General features: G+C 41.9%; 11 protein-coding genes across 11 annotated transcripts; 7 read left to right on the forward strand and 4 right to left on the reverse strand.

The window, feature by feature from the left end:
• Window positions 1-40: 40 nt before the first annotated feature.
• Window positions 41-1,082, forward strand: EAF02_007318 (uncharacterized protein; the record flags this gene model as incomplete). Its single annotated transcript, XM_038903366.1, has 2 exons — window positions 41-907; window positions 963-1,082. 2 exons carry the CDS (start codon window positions 41-43, stop codon window positions 1,080-1,082), a joined length of 987 nt encoding a protein of 328 aa, XP_038756845.1.
• Window positions 1,083-1,409: 327 nt separating this feature from the next.
• On the reverse strand, window positions 1,410-1,990 carry EAF02_007319 (uncharacterized protein; the record flags this gene model as incomplete). Its single annotated transcript, XM_038903367.1, has 2 exons — window positions 1,410-1,695; window positions 1,755-1,990. The coding sequence occupies 2 exons, from the start codon at window positions 1,988-1,990 to the stop codon at window positions 1,410-1,412; spliced, it is 522 nt and encodes a 173-aa protein (XP_038756846.1).
• A 142-nt stretch (window positions 1,991-2,132) lies between these two features.
• On the forward strand, window positions 2,133-3,628 carry EAF02_007320 (uncharacterized protein). The gene is made up of 3 exons (XM_038903368.1): window positions 2,133-2,595; window positions 2,645-2,809; window positions 2,864-3,628. The coding sequence occupies exons 1-3, from the start codon at window positions 2,477-2,479 to the stop codon at window positions 3,459-3,461; spliced, it is 882 nt and encodes a 293-aa protein (XP_038756847.1). The 5' UTR covers window positions 2,133-2,476; the 3' UTR covers window positions 3,462-3,628.
• Window positions 3,629-3,804: 176 nt separating this feature from the next.
• Window positions 3,805-5,300, forward strand: EAF02_007321 (uncharacterized protein; the record flags this gene model as incomplete). The annotated part of the gene is made up of 3 exons (XM_038903369.1): window positions 3,805-4,245; window positions 4,300-4,362; window positions 4,416-5,300. The coding sequence occupies 3 exons, from the start codon at window positions 3,805-3,807 to the stop codon at window positions 5,298-5,300; spliced, it is 1,389 nt and encodes a 462-aa protein (XP_038756848.1).
• Window positions 5,301-6,615: 1,315 nt separating this feature from the next.
• On the reverse strand, window positions 6,616-9,074 carry EAF02_007322 (uncharacterized protein; the record flags this gene model as incomplete). Its single annotated transcript, XM_038903370.1, has 2 exons — window positions 6,616-8,997; window positions 9,051-9,074. 2 exons carry the CDS (start codon window positions 9,072-9,074, stop codon window positions 6,616-6,618), a joined length of 2,406 nt encoding a protein of 801 aa, XP_038756849.1.
• A 701-nt stretch (window positions 9,075-9,775) lies between these two features.
• On the forward strand, window positions 9,776-10,498 carry EAF02_007323 (uncharacterized protein; the record flags this gene model as incomplete). The annotated part of the gene is made up of 1 exon (XM_038903371.1): window positions 9,776-10,498. The coding sequence occupies one exon, from the start codon at window positions 9,776-9,778 to the stop codon at window positions 10,496-10,498; it is 723 nt and encodes a 240-aa protein (XP_038756850.1).
• A 246-nt stretch (window positions 10,499-10,744) lies between these two features.
• EAF02_007324 (uncharacterized protein) lies at window positions 10,745-11,551 on the reverse strand (the record flags this gene model as incomplete). The annotated part of the gene is made up of 1 exon (XM_038903372.1): window positions 10,745-11,551. One exon carries the CDS (start codon window positions 11,549-11,551, stop codon window positions 10,745-10,747), a length of 807 nt encoding a protein of 268 aa, XP_038756851.1.
• A 312-nt stretch (window positions 11,552-11,863) lies between these two features.
• Window positions 11,864-14,818, forward strand: EAF02_007325 (uncharacterized protein; the record flags this gene model as incomplete). The annotated part of the gene is made up of 3 exons (XM_038903373.1): window positions 11,864-12,056; window positions 12,106-14,593; window positions 14,644-14,818. 3 exons carry the CDS (start codon window positions 11,864-11,866, stop codon window positions 14,816-14,818), a joined length of 2,856 nt encoding a protein of 951 aa, XP_038756852.1.
• A 152-nt stretch (window positions 14,819-14,970) lies between these two features.
• EAF02_007326 (uncharacterized protein) lies at window positions 14,971-15,553 on the forward strand (the record flags this gene model as incomplete). The annotated part of the gene is made up of 2 exons (XM_038903374.1): window positions 14,971-15,304; window positions 15,354-15,553. 2 exons carry the CDS (start codon window positions 14,971-14,973, stop codon window positions 15,551-15,553), a joined length of 534 nt encoding a protein of 177 aa, XP_038756853.1.
• A 284-nt stretch (window positions 15,554-15,837) lies between these two features.
• Window positions 15,838-17,333, reverse strand: EAF02_007327 (uncharacterized protein; the record flags this gene model as incomplete). Its single annotated transcript, XM_038903375.1, has 2 exons — window positions 15,838-16,426; window positions 16,480-17,333. 2 exons carry the CDS (start codon window positions 17,331-17,333, stop codon window positions 15,838-15,840), a joined length of 1,443 nt encoding a protein of 480 aa, XP_038756854.1.
• Window positions 17,334-18,334: 1,001 nt separating this feature from the next.
• Window positions 18,335-18,976, forward strand: EAF02_007328 (uncharacterized protein; the record flags this gene model as incomplete). Its single annotated transcript, XM_038903376.1, has 2 exons — window positions 18,335-18,677; window positions 18,723-18,976. The coding sequence occupies 2 exons, from the start codon at window positions 18,335-18,337 to the stop codon at window positions 18,923-18,925; spliced, it is 546 nt and encodes a 181-aa protein (XP_038756855.1). The 3' UTR covers window positions 18,926-18,976.
• Between the last annotated feature and the right edge of the window lie 244 nt (window positions 18,977-19,220).

Consider the following 19,220-nt stretch of genomic DNA (forward strand, 5'->3'; position numbering starts at 1 on the left):
TGAAATGTATATTTGATGTTACGATCTTACCACGAAGAATATGAATACTTGGACCAAGAGATTAGTTGGGCAGACTCACCCCATAGTCAAGGCCCACTCTACCACCCTTGATCAAAATAAAATTACCAACGGTTATGATCATGTGCAGTCGCAGACCCTAGTCGAGAAATCAACTACCGAAAGCAATTATCAAAACATGAAATGGGAAGATTTCAATCACCAACAAACTCTCGTGTTGGGGTACACAAATTCAACTTTCATTGCATACCCGAAAGAGACGAAAAGGAGTCCACGTTCCGAATACGTCTTAAAATCATGCACGATTCGAAACTATACCCCAGAAAGGTTACGCTTGGTAGATCTAGCTCGTGAGCCTAGTGGAAGTGAGTTTTTTCTGACAACTTTATGCGTCTTCCGGTTTGAGGAAAGGATGTATGTTGGTTCAGAGCTGTCAGATGTGTCATTGGAAGACATCATTCATTGTACAATTCATCTCAGCGAAGATCATTTATCAGCTGTGCTGATACAGGTTGTCTCCGCACTTTCTTATCTTCACAAGAGGACTCGCGAATCAGGAATCGAACTGATTTACGATACTCTCGATGCTTCTACCGTCTTTCTTAAACGAAACGGGAAAGTACAACTCGCAAACTTCGGTTCCCGTATAATCCCCAAAATGAACACGCCTGATAACTGCCGCACAGACTTGCATACGCTAGGTAACCTGGCGATCCACATAATCACTCAGAGCTCGGATCAGCCGGACACTCACACCCTTCGTCAAAAGATGCTCTCGGGGAATGCGACAGGGAAAGGCTTAGACGCTAGTTTCGAACCATCTCCAGAATTTCTAGACTTTTATGAAATGTGCTTTTCTTATAAAGGAGATATACACAACCTGTTGAAAGTTGGTCTCCCCTTCCACTTTGCCATTTTCTATAATATGTAGCTAACAATCTAAGCATCCTTTTTTGAAACACAAAGAGATGCAGTATGAATGTTTGATACCGTTGGTACACAATGCTGAGAGGGTTGCTGCTCGAGAATGTATTTCAAATCAGTCAGCACTTGTGATAAGCTAGGAACTACCCCTGTACAGCACGTCTTTACAAGGATAAACCATAGTCTCGGGATAGTGATTTTTGACCATTCTCCATATTAATTTGTTTAGATACCAATCAAGATGTGTGTTGACTCTAATCCCTTGTCATCTATAGTCAGATTCAATTCCCCGGGCTTCCTGTGTGACAAAAGAATGTAGTTGCAGATTATATGGGTCAAGAGCCTGGACGCGAACCATACTGTTGGGAGAGTAGTGTATAATTAGATTGAACAATTTTGATATCAAAAAATGCTTTAACTTCAGATAAAATAAAACGCGCAAATGTACTAATTTCAGGAAAGATAGCTTATACTTTCTTATCTTCCATATCCATCAGAAATTCCACCTTTTCGTGTGCGTCCCCAAGCCATTTATTGACTTTATCGATTCGCTCATGCAAATCATCTACCTCATCGGAATAACGGTCCAATCTGCCCTTAAACTTCCCAGCACCCTCTTTGACATCTTGAACAATACTTTCCACGAGAACGGCTCTAGCTTCCAAGGATGTAATCCTTTTTTCGACAGCGTCCATCTGGTCTTCTCTCGCCTGTGCAACAACTTTACGAATCTCGTCCATCATTGTCTCAAATCTGTTTGGTCGTTAAATTAGACGTAATGAGGATTAAAAAAGTATCAACAAGGTACATACGACTTAACGTTTGTGCACTGGCAACATATTTTATGGATGATCGCAGTTCCTTCAGTGGGTCCGTTGTGCAATTCTATCCCGCTGTCGGATGATGACTGTGCAATGGGTGCCATTGACGGCAGATCTCCGAAAGACCAGTCGGACATCTCATTTATATCAAAAGACCAGTCTACCAAGTTGTTTCCATCAGATGGTATGTCGCCTGCGTTCCATGTTGCTGCATTGTTCGATGTCATTTTTGTAAGAGGTTGTTGTTTTTGTCTTCTCAGGTATCCAAATGATATAATTGATTGATGTTATCTGTTCTGTTCTACCGAGTTAAGTCGAGGTGCTTTATATCATTGTTGTTGTGGCATTTGAAGGACCGGCCGACATTGCTTTACTTCACTTTAGCGCCCAATCCTTGGTCGGTCAAAGCCGACCGCGGCAGATAAGAGGCTTACAGTCGCCAGGGGGCGGCTCACTCGTGCATTAGTTATGATCATGGGGACTCGGAAACACAATCCCGTGTCGATTAGCGCATAGACGGTACTCGTAAACTGAAAGCGGGAAGACGGGGAACGAGCAGACGGGTTACGAAAAAACGTTGTTGTCTCTCTGAAGTTCTGTCTCTTAGTATTCAGCCATATATAACGCGTTCGTGTCATGATTCCTATACATTCAGTATCAAAATTTCACGACATCGACGCGTTCTAAAACAATCAATCAACATAAATTTCAATATGAACAGAACAACAGCCTTAGCATTCTTAGCAGGTCTTGCGCATACACTTGGAGCCCCTTCCACGTGTATGCTATCTCCCCTTGTTACCATCAAGGCTGGGGATAAACTAATCACAGGGTAGATCAAATATTCCTTGCCTATCACGAACAATGCTAATAGCTTCCAGGGTCGAGAATACGATTAGCGGTCCCTGCGAACTCACTTTGTTATTCTCTGATGACGACTTTCTGCCTGTCACATTTACATTTGAACCAATAGCATGCTCTGCATTCCAAGAAGCTGAAATATCTATACCCCTTGAGGTACCTACCGGACCCGCTACATTTTTATGGTTTGAACCGATTCTCCCCCGTCAATTATTCATTTTCTAACCATCTGATTTTAGGCAATGTGCAGGGCAGCAAGCGACTGGATGTATTAAAGTATCCCTTGAAGGTGGTAGCGCCGACTTTCATGCGCTAAATGTCCAACAAAAGGGTAATGTATCTTGTCTAATGCCGACAGCAACATTTACGTCGCTTTCGACTATTACCCAACAATCAAAGACCGTAATCAGCTCGATGATTACTACCAAGTTTGCAACAGAAGTGGATACGACTTCATCATTCTCTTCTTCTGGCTCACTATCTCTCCAGAGCTCGGGAATCACCCCATTGGGATCAGGTCATATCTCGAAACCAGGATTTACGACATGGCCCGGTGCCAGTGCTACTGCTTCTGGCATTGGTACCTTGTCAAAATCCTCAGCAACAGCAGAGTCTAGTTCAACCGCCACTGCCGATACTGAATCTCCGGATGTTGTGACTTCTTCTTCCTCAACAAGATCAGTATCTACCTCGGTCCCCACCAATAATCTAGACTCTTCCATTGTCAATGCAATTTCGCCATCTTCGGTGAATTCTGGAGCTAGCAGCATTGCAAGCATTACAATAGTGACAGAGCAAATCCCCCCGAGAGCTCCTGCATGTACGATGGAACATTAGAGCTCATAGTCTGGTATTCCATATCAGGAACTTCTTGTTTTGTGTTCTTATTGGTGCGATTTCATAGTATGTCAATTTGAAATTCTTTTACTAAATGCTGTCTTGACATAGCCGCTCGCCATGTGTGATACCACATCGTCGGTACTGTTGAATGTGACAGCCCATGCTTTATGGGAATTTAAACGAGGCATAAACATAACTTTTTTGTTGTTAGATGATTATTGATATCTATATATGTTACCCTCGCGCATTCGTTTGGACAGAAAGCTTATCTTTCATTCTGTTTTCCGTTCTTCCATCACTACCCATCAAGCTCAATTCTTTTATTTGCAAGATAATTGCCATGCCAAGAAACACCAGCCATGTTAGCACGCGGGTTGTCGCAGCGGCCCCGCACAGTTCTCATGACATGGTTGTCCATAATCCTCGTAACGCAGCTGTTGCTGAGGCCTTGGATAGCCCTTATCGTCATAATACGGCTGTTGCAGTCGGTCCCCATGGTCTCATAGAAGTTGGAGGTGACCTTCGAAGGGGCGATTACGAATTGTCAGACTACCACAAAAAAACCTTGAATTCTTGTCTCCAGAAGGAAGTTCATGAGCACAACCACACTCGTTCAAAGCTTCAGGATATGCAAGCAGCTTTTATGGTTGCAGAAGGTCACGCTTCCAGTCTTAATGTCTATTCATCAGAGCTTTATGAATGCAATAAGGACCTCCAAAAGAGGACCAATATCGCAGAAGAGGCTTTACATGTCAGTCAGATACAACTGGCCGGCTCTCAGGTAAGAATTTGGTGTTATAAAATGAAATTGCCCTTCAACTAACAAAAGGTTTAGCAGAAAATTTGCGCTCTCGAACGAGCCTTAAATCTCTGTCAAATGAAGGTAGCGGAATCTCAGGTAAGAAGACAATCACCAAAACGCTACCATTTCAAAACTAATAATTTCACCAGTTGTTGTCTACGGAAAACCCCGAGAGAGACCAAATCATGCTGAAAATTCCCTTGGATATCAAAGGAAGAAGTTGCGCTTGTACTGGCAGGAACATTCGAGAAGTGCTCAACTTTAGATTGAAAATTCCTCTTGAAGTGGATGATGGACAATGCGTGTGTGAGGGTGGATCTGGACCTACAATACATGAGGTACATCGACCAACATTGGTCCAGTTAGGAACAAGTGTAGACAATAGGCATCGAAGAAGCACGTCCAAACATGGCCAAATCAGCCCTTTGTGGTTGAATGGAGATCCTGAAGATGTGACAAGAGAGGTCACGGCTACCTCTAGTGTCGAGAACACCCATACACTCCATGGTCAGAGAATTGACCTCGTCAACCATACTATCCAAACTTTGGAGAAAGATTCTAATAATCGAAACTCCGCGGCAACAGACGTCAACTGTGGAGAGATAATCGAGCATGTTGTGCGGATAGATGATTCGACAAACCCCAAACTCAAAACAACCGTGGGTGCTAGGCCAACTTCCATCCATGATGATCAAACCCTCCCAAAAACTCCAGAGAGCAAATTGCCGGATATTATTGAGGTTATTGAGGAAGTCCATCAAGGAAATGATACACCAACAATTCAACACAACTTGGGCACAGACAACCTCGCTCTAGCATCTACCAGTGATTGCAATGATCTTTCAAAAGCCCCGGAGAAGAACTTGGATCGGGTAAGTATTATGTCAATGCTCCAGGCTAACGAGCACAACGATCGCTCTGCCTCAGCGGCCGACTGTGATAATGCGGAGGATAGAAGAAATAAGCGAAAGCTGTCAACGATTAGCGATGTAATGACTTGGTGCACCTCTCAATCAAAAAGGTCTAGACTATAGCAGATCTCGTTTTTGTTTCGTGGTAGAAGACCAAAAGTCATTTTGGTCTGGGTGGAATTGGTCATTTACTACATGCAAAGAGACAATTTTTTTGATTAGGGTTTTTGCGTTTGAATTTTGTTCGGAAGTTTGGTTAATTTTTATCTATGCTTTTCGACTGGTTGATATTTTTGCTTAATTTCAGATAGGAAGCTTCTTTTCCTGCCAATAGATTTGTTAGCTTGACATCCGGCGGTACTAGACCTTCATCTTTGATTGGATACCTTGAAATTTATACAAGTTTGTTGTTATTTGCGTGATATCATAATTTGGTCTTAAATATGTACGGTCCGGACTCTTAACATTTGAATTGAATACTAATGAATTCGATTTCAAAAATGTACGATTCGGACTCTAAACATTTGAATTGAATACTAATGAATTCGATTTCAAAAATGTACGATCCGGACTCTAAACATTTGAATTGAATACTAATGAATTCGATTTCAAAAATGTACGATTCGGACTCTAAACATTCGAATTGAATACTAATAAATATACATAATATTATAATTCGATTTCAAACATGTACGATCCGGACTCTAAACATTTGAATTGAATACTAATGAACTAACAGTATAGATTATAACGAATAATTAATTGATATAAAAGCCTATTAACCTATCTAATTAACATTACGATTCTCTTTATCGAAAATGAGAGTGAAAATATCGAGGTTATCGTTTTATTCTTATATGTGACATTATAATTCGGTGTTAAATATGTACGATCCGGATTCTAAATATTAGAATTGAATGTCAATGAATTGATAGCATGGATTATAACGAATGATTAATTGATATGAAAGCCTACTGTCTAATTAACATTACGATTCTCTTTATGAATAAATTATAAGTAAGCAATTAATTGTATCGAAAATGAGGGTGAAAGTATCGAGGTTGTTGTTCCACCCCTACACTCCAAAATATCAATGAATTTGCCAATAGTCGTGATTTATCTCGTATAACTCGTATTATTATAACAGTGGTCGCAACGGGTGGCTTGGGTGGCTTGGGTGGCTACGGGTACGTACCCCGCGGGCATGGGTGGTGATGGGGATGAAAAAAGCCATCCCCGCCAATGGGTACGGAGTAGGATGGGGATTGGAAAATTGACGCGAAACCCACCCGTCGCGACCACTGTTTGTATATCACGTGATCATTACATGGAACTCAAGCCTATACATCCATTTCATTGTAATGTAAGCCTTAGGCAGTAGTATCAAGAACTGAGAATACAAAGAGAGCACCAAGACGATTTTTTCTCATTCATGTATTTACTTCTTACCTGGAGATGGTATCGTGTTGGAAAATCGCCATCTTCCTCGAGCTGGGTCTAGACTGACTAATTCTGCAAACGACATACTATCGAATTGACGATTACCCTCTAATACAAGTTGGTGATCTGGCAGATTGTTCTCAATCAGTGCTCTATACAAAGGAGCTGATGCTCGAATTTTTTCTGTGATGTCATTCGGTTCCTGTCGAATTCGAAAGAGAATTCTTTCGAAATATTTCTCACGATGATCTTTTTTCATTCTTTCTAGCTCAGTGGTAGATTCGCCACAAGCACACATAATAACTTCATGGCATCCATCAGTCAAGAATGAAAGTTTCCCAATGAGTTCCACCCAGAACAAGCATCTGTTAGCGTAGGTGTTTGCCGCCTTGAATTCTTTATGTTGTTCCTCGTAGTTGCCCTTCAGATTCAACATCTTTTTCATTTGAGATATTTGTTCACGTGGATTCTGCGGAAGTCGTGCTTTGACCTCAAACCATCGACGTGCAAAGTTCAACCGCGTATATCGTTGAAAGATTGTCTGCGGATTGTGCTCCTCGGGACGGATATTACTCCATAATGATGCAAGAGATGTTCTTTGGTGTTGTTCTTGACGAGTTCGACCTCTATATGCAATAATAGCAGTTCTGAGGTTCTCAATTAGGGCATCTGGTGAAGCAAATTTATCGGCAGCTAAAAGTGCTTTGTTTAAGTCGGAACCTTCATTTCTTTGTCGTTTTATCCTCGTACCAACATCACCATGTTGTCCGTCATCTTGAGAGCGATTTCTCGAGGAGTTTTTCTTGAACCCTGCATGCGTAGAAGACAAGAAATTGTTTTGAGCCACATTCTCAGGTATCACCTCTTGGACCGCCACTGTCTTCCCACCCATGTCTTTAATAGAATCTTGTGATTCATGCTCTTCGGATTCATTCAAAAAAAGCTCCCCTGAAGCGATTTCTCGGGTTTCCAGTTTTGAAATGCTACAAAATTCATTCCCGAGCCCGACGCTAAGTTTACTCTCGGCTCGGGCATCAGAATTTAGTTCCATGTTGAGTTCTTGATTTTGCGATTCTGTCATCAACTCAGAATTCTCTTGATCGGTAGCTCTTGCCAGACTGAGGCAGTTAGTCGAGTAGGGGTCCTCTGTGACATGTCCTATCGTATCTCCTAGCAGATTGTCTCCGTCGTTGGCTTCCATCGAGTCAAGCTTGAACTCGTGCAAATTCCCGATTAAGTCCCTCGCACCATTTATTCCCATTGAATCGAATGCAGATTGATCCGAATTCTCTATAAGATCTCTTTCTGCGGCAGGTTCCATTGATCTGAGTGTAAATTGGTAATGCGTATCTTCCACCTCATCATTTTTACCATCAATTGTGAATAATTCGGTCTCGGGAGAATCCAAGTTTATGAATTCATTTCCTGCGCTGTCCCGCTCGATAACATAATTTACAGAATGCGTTTCATGTAAATCTGGAAACTTTACCTCTCCGCTCACGATTGAATTATAGATCTTCATATCTTCCAAGGATGGATCCAGATGACCGGCAAGAATCTCCGCGAAAACTCTATGCCGAGCTTCGGGCATGAATTTATCTGCCTCTTCTTGGCTAAACACAGACCAGCCCATTGCCCTCATTCGTATCCCCATGAGTACAAACAATCCACAATCTGAGCTATTGCGCTGCTGTGGAGATCTTCCTTCCCATATTTTTCTCTCAACTGTAGGTGGAAACGTGCGTTGAATCCAAGTCTGGAGGACCGATGGTAAAGACTCCCAGGATGGGTTTGAATCGAGGTTACTATCATAGTACTCAATCAATAGTTCGGTTTCTGATGTTAGCCATACGCATGCGAAGGTCCAATGTACATTTCTAATGTTGATTGGAATAATGGCTATGCCCGTGAGTAAGATGAGGTAGTTGTCTCTATTGATAAACTTCTTCAAATTTATACTTGGATTTTCCAGTGCGAATGAATTTGTTATATATGCATTCGAACAAGCTGTGGATATTAACCAGCAATATTCTTCTAGAATCTCGTCATTGAGCCACGCAGGATATTTCAATCTTTGAAAATTCGTAGGATCCGTTATGAACCCGCTAGTAAAGCGTTTGAAATGCCTGAATTCATCTTGGAAAGTATCAAACGCGGCCCGAAGCCACTCCTCTGGGAGTTTAGCTAGGTAGTATTCATTTGGTGGTCTCAAATACAAATTTTCCTTGCTGTTTTCTAACTGCTTAGTTTTATTGCCTATATTTTGGAGCGCGGACTTTGACAGGACTTTGTTATGAAACAGCAAGCAAATAAAGTCCTCAAGTATGGCAATGGTACTGGAGTTATATTGGTGATCCAGTAATCGTTGGAAATTCTCGTACTACTCAATAATAGTCAGTGGTAGTCCTTCTCTGAATAACTTTATAATCTTACCAATAAAAAGCTAGGGCCTTTCATTTTTGTCTGTAACGTTGGATGATTTTTGGTCAGTGTTTATGATGAGTAGAGAAAGTCTAAGTGTTGTCTTTCCCAAGATTCATATTCAACCCCCGCTTCACTCGGCAAACGAAATGCGGCACAGGGACTATGAGAAGTAAAGTTCTAGCCACGATGATTAGCTTCATGGGTGTGGAGATAAGAACTGGTCCGAGGGTTGGTTGATGTGAGCGGCAACATGCACAACTTCTATTGGTCCCAGTAAAATGGCGGAGATTAAAGTTGAATGATGTAGCAATTCCTCAATTCATTGTAAAGGTCGGTTTCTAAAGATCGAACTAGGTTAACGGTTATCCGTTTAAAGTAAAAGTATTAGCAAATTTATATCAAAATGAGTTGCCGCATGGGCGAGCTCTCTCACGATCAAAACGAGCTTACTTACATACCTTACCATCCTTGAAATTTCAAAAACTTAAGATTATACGATGTATACGAACCGAGCCCCCGGAATCAACACTTGGATGGCGTCTGCGAGAGGAAACGGGAGGAGCATCCTTTGGGCGGATGACGTATTTATCGCATCCATAGTATCAACCCTCCAGCGACCCATTAAAAACAACAACCGCAGCTCCGACAACTTTCGCAATTTGAATGTTAATTGCGACAGCCAATTATCCCAAAATTTATTACAAAATTACGATTTCAGAACGACCCTATTTTCAATGCTTAGGCCGATGGATATTGTCGCCCTCGTCATGTCAACAGGTATTCGATTAACTCGTTTTGAGGTTGCCAAATATATGATCCCATGGAAACAGTTGTTTCATGACCTGAAGTGGGTTGATGAGTTGGAGGAAAAAAGTTGTACGGCGACTCTCTTTGGTACATCAATCGCTGAACTTGCAAGCGCAATTTGCAACTGGGATTATTCGTTCGACCCGTCCCGAATGAAGTTTCTAGTAATTGTAGGACAAATAGGAAAAGAGATGAGAAAGCAAACACCATCATGGACTTCACACATCACCGACTCTTTCGATACAGGGGTAGTGTGGTATCAGGTGCCTTCGTTCCAACACATCCTATCGACTTTGAGTACATCGGTACTTCTAAGCACTATTGATAGAGCAGAGGCTTGTGTCTTGTTTCTTGAGAAAGGGTCTCATTTTGACTTAGACACCTCGTGGTTTGATATTTTAGCGACAACGATGGGCCCACTACGATTGTGCAGAGTTGGGTCCGGTACTTCTTTCCCAGACCCAACGGAGTTGTGGCGGATCGAATCGCAACGTTTGAAGAATACTAAAATTGCCGATTCATGTGATCTTGTACACATGTATCAACCAGTCGATCCCGCTCGATTGGAAAAGTCTTTTGCGCGAGTTTATTGTGATGTGGAAGGGGGGTCAAGTATTGTTGTGAACGGGCCGGACGCTAGTAACTGGTAATACCATCATTGTCCTTTAGTTAATTTGATTTCTGTTCGGTTTTCTCTCTTCGTGCAGCACTTTTGTATAGTTCTTTCAATGTTGCTTGAGGTCATTTAGAACCTCAGGCCTTTAGAAATGCAGTCAGAATTCCAATATTGATTAGATTCTCGGGTTCAGTAGCACCCAAATTTTGTTATTTCTTCTATGGTACTTATTACTAGCTAGCTATACCGCCTTGACGGCAATTTACATAAAAACTCGAACTCAAAAATTGGCAACTGCTAAAACGAAAGAGAACAGGATCAATTCAATACCTCCATTCTTGTATCCTCCACTTGAGCTGGGTGTTGCAGAACCCTGGATCGCAATATCAGTTGACGCCGAGGCCTTCAATGTTGTAGTCGCTTGAATTTTAAGCGATTGGGTATATGACTTGGAAGGCCCATTGGATGTGGGGGTAGTTTGACTTCCGCCCGACTGCGTGTAGGAATTGGATGGACATTTCGATTTTGTTAAGCGCACAGTATTGCTCACTGCAGAACCGGTCGGGTAGTCGGTCATTCTGGTATTTGAAGCCAGCATGCTGATCGAGGCTCCTGTCGCACCTTGCAAAAATGTGCCAAACGATGACCCCGGATTCAGAGCAAAAATCATGCCTTCGTGACAGTGGGAAATCGGACGCCGTTGTGAGCAGAAGAACCACAGTGGGGTAGTGTCTTCTACGGTGTATTTCACTATGAATTTGCCTGAATCATTGCTCGGATTGAATTGTTTGAAGCCCGTATCAATTCCTCCACTAGCGTTCCACGTGCATGGATATCGAAGTGAGGATTGCGTGAGAGTATGATTGAGTGCTAAGAATTCAAACAGAATCTTATCGCCAAGTGCTACATCAAGACTCGTGGGATTGAAAGCGAGCCGACCTGCGGCACCAACAATGACGGAATGGGTACTGATATTGGAACTAGCTTTGCCTGTGGGGGAAGCGCACGATGATGAAGAAAGGCATATGGCTCTGGGAAGCTCAGGTAGCATAGAAAGTATGGTGATTAGAGATACATAGAAATGCATTGTTTTTTAGTAATGATAGAGTAAATTTTGCTTTCCGAAAATGATAACAGAATTAAAAGTGCGAAAGTGGGCACTAAATGTTGGCCGCATGTTGAACTCATTTTCAGAAACGGGTTCTCGGATATGTGATGTACAAAACCGTTTAACCAGTATCTGAAACAGCAGTCTTGATTCACTAATTTAATTGGTATCCTCATCTATATATAAGATATGTGCAATCAGTCATTAACTCAAATTTCAAATTGCAAAATAACAAATATACAATTCAATAACAAGTTTCGAAAACATAATTACTCCAATCTTACCGTCAAAATGTCAGCTTCTACTTCCATCATCCCAGGTTCTTCTCAAGCAAACGATTCTGCTGGTCAGATCGAAAAGAATGATATGTCAACCGGAAGCGACACTGCACTGAATAGAAAAGGAAAGGGTCGACAAATAAATCTGGACACGGCAACTAGGAATGTCGAGCCTGCGAGTCCCGTCAGTCCCGTCAGTCCTGTCAGTCCCGGAAAACATGACACTCACATGCCGAAGTCTTTGCTACCCCACAGAGTCTTCTCTTCCCAATCTTGCTACCGGTCCTATATCTCCCGTAAGCCCTGTGGAACGTGTGGAGCCTAAAAACTTTGCTGGATTGCAACCCGAACAGGCTATTGGCACTGCGAATCCTGAGCAAGCAACACCTGCTTCCTCCGCTCAAAGTGATACCGACGGACATTCTCAGCCCATATCCATTGTCAAACCAAACCTTGTAAACCCTAATGAGTACGACTCGATTTGTCAGTTACCAAAGGGAGAAAAATCTGTTTGGGCCTCTAGATTCCAGCGGGCCCATTTGGCACAAAAGAGACAAGAGGAAGAGTGGGAAAAACTATCAACACAAATTGGCCAGCCAATTGACGGCGAGGATTTGAAGTCTCATCATACATCGTATTTGAAATCAATCAAACCATTTAATGATACTATCGCAAAAATCAATCACGAAATCTACGAAGAAAACAAGAAAATGCAGAGGGATGAGTCCTCCGGCACTTTGGTTCCAATACCCTTGCGTGGACCTTGTTTGCAAAGGTTGAGAGTCGCAACCTTACAGCTCAAATCAAACAGTCCTGATAATGAATGGGACGAAAAAAGCAGCCAAGAGCATTGGGAACTTGTTTGTGACAAACTCACCTTTTACCAAAAAGAGGAGCTTGCTCCCATTTGGTCATTATGTACTGCATTGATGCTCCATCGGAACGCAATAATGGCCGACAGCGATGATTTCTTTACCCAAGATTTCAACGACGAGATAGTTCACATACTAAAGAAGGAAAATAAGAAAGTAATGAATTTGTTCAATAGTAAACTCTTTCAAGGGTCTCCTGCCCAGCAACTTCGCCAAGAGTACACCAACTTCGCAGAATTAAAGCTCCCAAAATTTGACGAGCCTCCACAAGCGGTTTTTAATGTGTCCAAGAAGTTTAATGTTGAGATTGAAGACGGTAGTGAGAGTGACGATGGAGATTATCAGGATCAAGAAATGGACGGAATGCAACCTGAATCTACACCTGATCCACCGATTGAGGTACAAGCCCTTCGGGAAGCATTGGGAGGATGGGATGGACCATTGTCACGATGGCTAGGAGCTAGACTTGGAAACAGACCTGCGGAAGCAGGGTTCGAAGAATTGATAAGTCAGACTGACAAAAACATACTCGAGATATGCACTATTCAGGGAGTATCTCATGATTTCTCTCTTCAAACACTTCTTCCAAAAATCCTACACGAATTTAGTACTTTGGTCTCCGATCCGATAATAGAAAACATAGCTACGAGAATCAACCCTGTTAGTGACGATGACTGGGTCAGGTGCCAACGACGAATAGCAGGAACAAGAGAACTCATTAGTGCTCTGAGAGCACCGCCAAACTTTGCTGATGCAATGTTCTTTCCAAATCTTCTGACTAGAGATGTCAATGAAGCTCAAGATACTGAATCTTACAACGATGCCGAAAACAAAGCTTTAACACAAACACTCGCAATGGAATATTTCAATTCTATTGGAGGACTGAATGGAATCCTGAAGAAGTTTCTAGACGGCGGATCTGACTCTAACCAAAGATCAGCGTTACGAAAGCTCGATGAAAACGCAAAGTTCTTTGGGAAAAAATGCAGCGACAGTTATGGAATCAAGCCAGAACAAAATTCTTTCATCTTGAAAGAAGAAGATATAAAAGAATATGAAAATATGAGGCGTTCTGTTGATCGAGCGAGGGAAGCCGTTCTGATAAATCCTCAGGATGAACGACTTGTAGCAACTCTAGAGGATTTATACAAGGATATACGAGGCAATGAGCCAGAGCCTTTAGCTAGTGCTGTCATAGGAAACGACCTGAAGTTCAGTCAGGATCTCCAGAAACTGAAAGCTGCAGGGAAAAGTACTGTATTCAAGCCATTAGTGGTCAACGATGGAACTCTCAGTAACCAAAAAAGTAATTCCAGATTCATTACGCCAATCGCATGGAAATCTCCTCCCGGAACCATCATCGAAAATGGTATCGAAAAGAAAATCGTGGGGTTTCGGCCGGTGGGTAATGGTGAGCAATTGCTGCTCGAATGGCGCAATGAGGGTGCCACGCGCGATGCATTCGAACTGGTCGCATCAAGCGTTTACAAAGGTAAACGCAAAGAATACAATGGGGGTAAAATGGAAGTTGGGACCAAAAGTGAACTGAAAAGTTATTCCTTGAGGGATTGTGGTTTTGGTGGGGTTGCTCAGGTTCGCCGCCGTGATACTACAACTGAATTCATTCGTGCACCGCCGGCTTACATTTTCATCTGCCACAAGGGCGTAGAAAAATGGTTTACCAAATCGGATATAGTCTCGATATTTGGTGGCCAGATTGAAGAGGCCATAAGAGATTATAACAAAGAGGCACGCCAGACACTGTTGACAGGGAACGATGGATGGAAAAACTCAAGACATATTGGGTGGAAAAACTCAGTTCCACTGATCACTGATTCTAGGCTCAGTATAGCGAATGATGATGACTACGTGTAAGTGCAATTTTTGTCACGAAAGTAACACTTTAACTAACATCATACAGTATACCGCACAATGGAAGACGTTTGCTTAGAAATAACGTTGTAAGCGAGAACAATTCCCCTGCCACAGAGGAAGAAGAGAAGGACGAGGAAGAAGAGCAACGGGAGGAGCTTAGACTGTTCGAGGAATTCAAACGTTTCCGAAAAGCTGCCATGGGTCGCGCAGGAAGGGCATAATCTAGCAAAGTAAACGAGGAATGGGATAGTAATAACGGTAAACGGTGCACGGTTGCGGGGCATTGACATTTGGGAATGGTGACTTTGAAATACATATATATTAATTGAGATGAATCAAACTATGAATCTTTCCCGATAATTTTATCGTGAACATGTATTCCTATATTGAGAGTGAAATTCGAGAAGTATCGAGAATAAATCTCTTGTCCGATCAACAAGTCTTTGATGAACTGAAAGATGCGATGACAGGCCGCAGATATTCTTGGTACACTATCGCTTACGGGCTTCAGGTACGATATCGTCGCAGGCAATTAAGATTGGAACATTTTGAACCAGAAAACCTCGTCTATGAATGGAACGTACTTTGCGATGAAAGACTTGATTGGAAATATCGTGGACATCCATCCTTCCTAAGTGCCAAGTTCAATCGTGCTTGCTTGGTTAACTTAAAAATCATTCCAATTCGAGCAGGGTTTGGATCTGAAGGTAAAGATTCATCCGAACTTCTCTGATCACTCAATTGACTTCTTTTCAGCGAAACAGATAACGGAGAACAACATTGATGAGAGCATTATTTTCCCTGCCAATATGGTTCTCACTGTGGGGAAGCCGGATTATACGACGCGCAACGGACAGTTTGGAGAGGGGGAGAACTCAAGATCGAGATGGGGCTACTTTTATCACGAGGGGCCGGAATTCAGGGTTGATTATATACATGAGCGAGTGGAGTATTGACTTAAAGATTGGGAATTGGAGCCTGTACTTTATTGGAATTTTCAACTCTTTCGTACTGTTAAGAGATCGAATCGGACTTATGAAAAAACGCCTGAGGCTCCTGTAATTTCATTCGGTGACCTTGTACACAGAAGTCCGAAACAACTTCCAATTGACTTTCAATTGACTTCGAATTCTGCAAAAATGAATCTATCCAATATCACAATTTCCCATCCGCATACGATCTAGATTGTGAGATGCTTGCTTGCTTTGACTGACTGAAGAATTTACACACATTCTCTCATTTAAACAACCTTGTCGACTGGTACCGAGATGTGCGAAGAGCATTTGTTGGACTTTTTGCTGAAGATGCAACAACCGCACGACCCCTTCCATTCCTGAAGATCGAGAAGAGCGGTTTTAGATAAAGAAACCCATCTCAAAGGAGTAGAGCCGCCAGTTCTTTTACTACAGAGGGGGGTGACGAATCGCAGTCTCAATAATGAACGACACTCCTTCAATCGCTCTTGCAAGACGTATGTCTCAACTGATGCTGTCGTCCTCGGTAAATCGCAGATGCAATTCGAAACAATTGCATGTGTATTCCATTGAGATGACCTCAGGTTTATAGTGATATTCCTGATGTTTTGGAAAGTAGAAAACTTCATGAATGTGTCAGGGGTGCACCAGAACATGGCCTTCGTATAATAAACGAGAACTGCCGTTTGAAACAATGTTTTCGATATCATCCATCTCTTGAGAGCAGGGTCCGGTTTCCCATTACCTTCTGTGTTGTATGTATTCGGTATGACTTTCTCTATAATATTGTACCAGATCTCTGCAGGAAGGTAAGGTTCTCGCTGTGTCTTTTTGAGAATGAAGCGTTCTTTCGCACTATAACCAATGATTAGCTTATTATCTCTTTTCTTTCTCCTTTTCATACATACAAATTCAAACGTTTGACAAGTAACATCAAATTCTTCAGCTCCCTCGACTTAGAATCCTTAATCATCGATAATGTGTCGCATAAGAATTTCATTCTGTTTTGCATCTTCTGGAGCATCGAAGAATCTCTAATGATTTTACTCCTCGCCATGTTGATTGAAGTTCTCGCTCTGTCGATTTCATGTTTTCGCCTTGTGCTAGTTCTTAAGGTTAATCGGCGTTGAGTAGAAAGAGTGGCTGATTGCAAGATTACTTTTGCCAATGTGGCCTCATGTAAGACTCGCTTCGATTGGATTACACATTCTTCCTTTGATTTGTGTACTGATTCCCGTACTACCTTTAAAGCAATCATGATTGATACGAAAGATTTCTTCGAGGCCTCGACATAGCATTCCAAGGATCTAATCGAGTTTATGGAAAAGTCCCATTCATTGTCCATACTCGTATAAGATGTTTGATCCAGAATTCCCATCTTGATTTCTGACCTATTGCAGCAGTCTCTGTAGTTTTCCTTGAGATATGCATCAAAGAGGTGTTCTCTCTCGGGGAGGGGGGGGGCAGCGTTGGGGCCAGATATTTGATCCAAGGGCAATCTGTCAAATTCTCTATCACGATTGTTGCTGCATGATGCCTCGTACTTTGTGTCGTACTCAAGCCAGTTATTCAGTTCAGCCCAGACTTGTGTATGATGTTTGTCCTTCTCTGATAACGATAGTAATGTGACCATATCGCTGGTGGTCAAGAGAGGGAGGTTTTCCAACCTATCAATATGTTGTAAGAAGGCTCGCAGACTTCTTTTCGGTTGGTTCTCTTGGAAAGAAGTAGTATCTGGAAAGAATTCCTGGATGTCGTTCATTTTGACTGATGGATATGATAAGCGGATGGCAGAAGCAAGACGATATTGTGATCAAAGAAGTACTCTTGTCTGGGGGTGAAGATGAAGCCGTATAATATTAAGGAGAATGATCTATGAATCCTACTCTCACAGGTCTTGAATAGCCCTAGTCCAATTTTCAGCCTAGTGCAGGGTTTTTGGAATCAACCATGTTACTCCCGATTCTCTCCATTGACAGGCTAGTGTTTCCAAGTATGATCATCTCTTATCTTTATTCATGTATCAAAATTTAATATGCATCGTTGGCAAGTTTTAATATCCTCGATAGCAGGGAGTTATGGCCCCTTATTGGGTTCATGATGCATAAAGTATAGTTGGTTGTGGTTATGAAGTGATGCATGTATGTCTTCATCTGACTTTCTATTCTCTATTAGTTACAACTGAACCTAGAACAAGGAATCATCAACAAGGAAGGTTAAACAAGGGATAGGATCTTCGATGACTGTCGATCCAAGGCGAAAGTATGACAGCGAAGGTTTTTGGACGGAATTCAACGTGTTCAAGCTTTCATCTCTTCGCCCATCCTGTTCTAGGCCTAGTATGCCTCTTCTCTATCTTGGAATAGATATTTTGGACAATTTAAATGCCTCGGAGATGACCAAGTTCTCATCCCCATATGAAACCCGACGCCAAACGGTTTTAATCCGGGAGAAGGGAGCTATGTTTGACCTAGCCATAACCAATAGATCATTAAGCCCTAGGTTTTTTAGACACAAAATGATTTACCAATACCTTTTCAATACAAGCCGATCTACCCGCATCAATTTGTGGCTTCGGGAGAAAATGGGTATAAAAATAGTATGATGATGTACACTAGCTATCATACTTCTGTTCATCTTCTCATTAGATCGTTGAAATTTAGATTATACCTATTTTCACTCTTTCGCGCACTCCTCGAGTCTCCCCTATGCTTCTTAAACCTTTTTGCGAACAACTCAGATCAATATCAATCAGAAATCAATATGCAGACGAACGAATATAACCCCGAATCAAAAAAGGGAATTCACGAAGACGTTATACGGGAAATCGACACCATCACAGCATCATGGGAGGGTATAATGCAGAGGGAAAGTGTCCATGAGGCTGTCAGAAGATTCTATGAATCTGATGATCGGCTGAATGTAGAACTACCAATGGAAACCCTTCCAGAGCATGTAATTCAACAACAACAGGTCAACCTAAATCAGAGACTCCAAGATATGGTTGCCACAATCAAACGTCTTCTAGACTTTCAAGAGTATCCACAAACACAAGGAAACAAGAGAGCAATCAGAATAGCAATAAACGCACTTCTTAGTGCCGTGTGTGAGTGAACTTTGTTTTCAGAATGATTTTTCTAACACTATTCAGATGAAGACATGCATGGGGGAAGGAATCCTCACAACGATAACAAAATTCATCCTTCTGCGAACCCTCATACAGATCCACGCCACACCCTTGAGTTCCTTGAGAATTCTCTCAAAAAGCCCATACTGTGTCCGTGGCACATCGACAATCCTGATTATTGTATAGATATAATTCAAGAGTCGACGAATCAAAATTGGGCTAATTGATTTTCGGGGGTTTCTGAAGATCAAAGTATGGTGTAGATAATGTTGTGTGGATGGAAGTGATCAGCGGGTTCCTTAGTATGAGTTTTTTCCGCATTGGTTTTCCTCATACTCTAGTGCAAATGCAAAGGAAGTTTCATTATCAGTGTTTTCAATCCATTTTGAGTGTGAAAGTAATGATTCGCTCGCCATCAAAGTATGTCATGCATTTGGAACAGTAAAGGGAGAAATCATTTTTCTCCCGTCTCATTCTAGCTCCTTGAACTCATACATAGGAACAGATAGTAGCAACTTTCAT

This window comes from Botrytis sinoallii (genome assembly GCF_014898435.1).
Source record: "Botrytis sinoallii strain Bc 23 chromosome Unknown BSIN_012, whole genome shotgun sequence".
NCBI classification, from domain to species: Eukaryota; Fungi; Ascomycota; class Leotiomycetes; order Helotiales; family Sclerotiniaceae; genus Botrytis; species Botrytis sinoallii.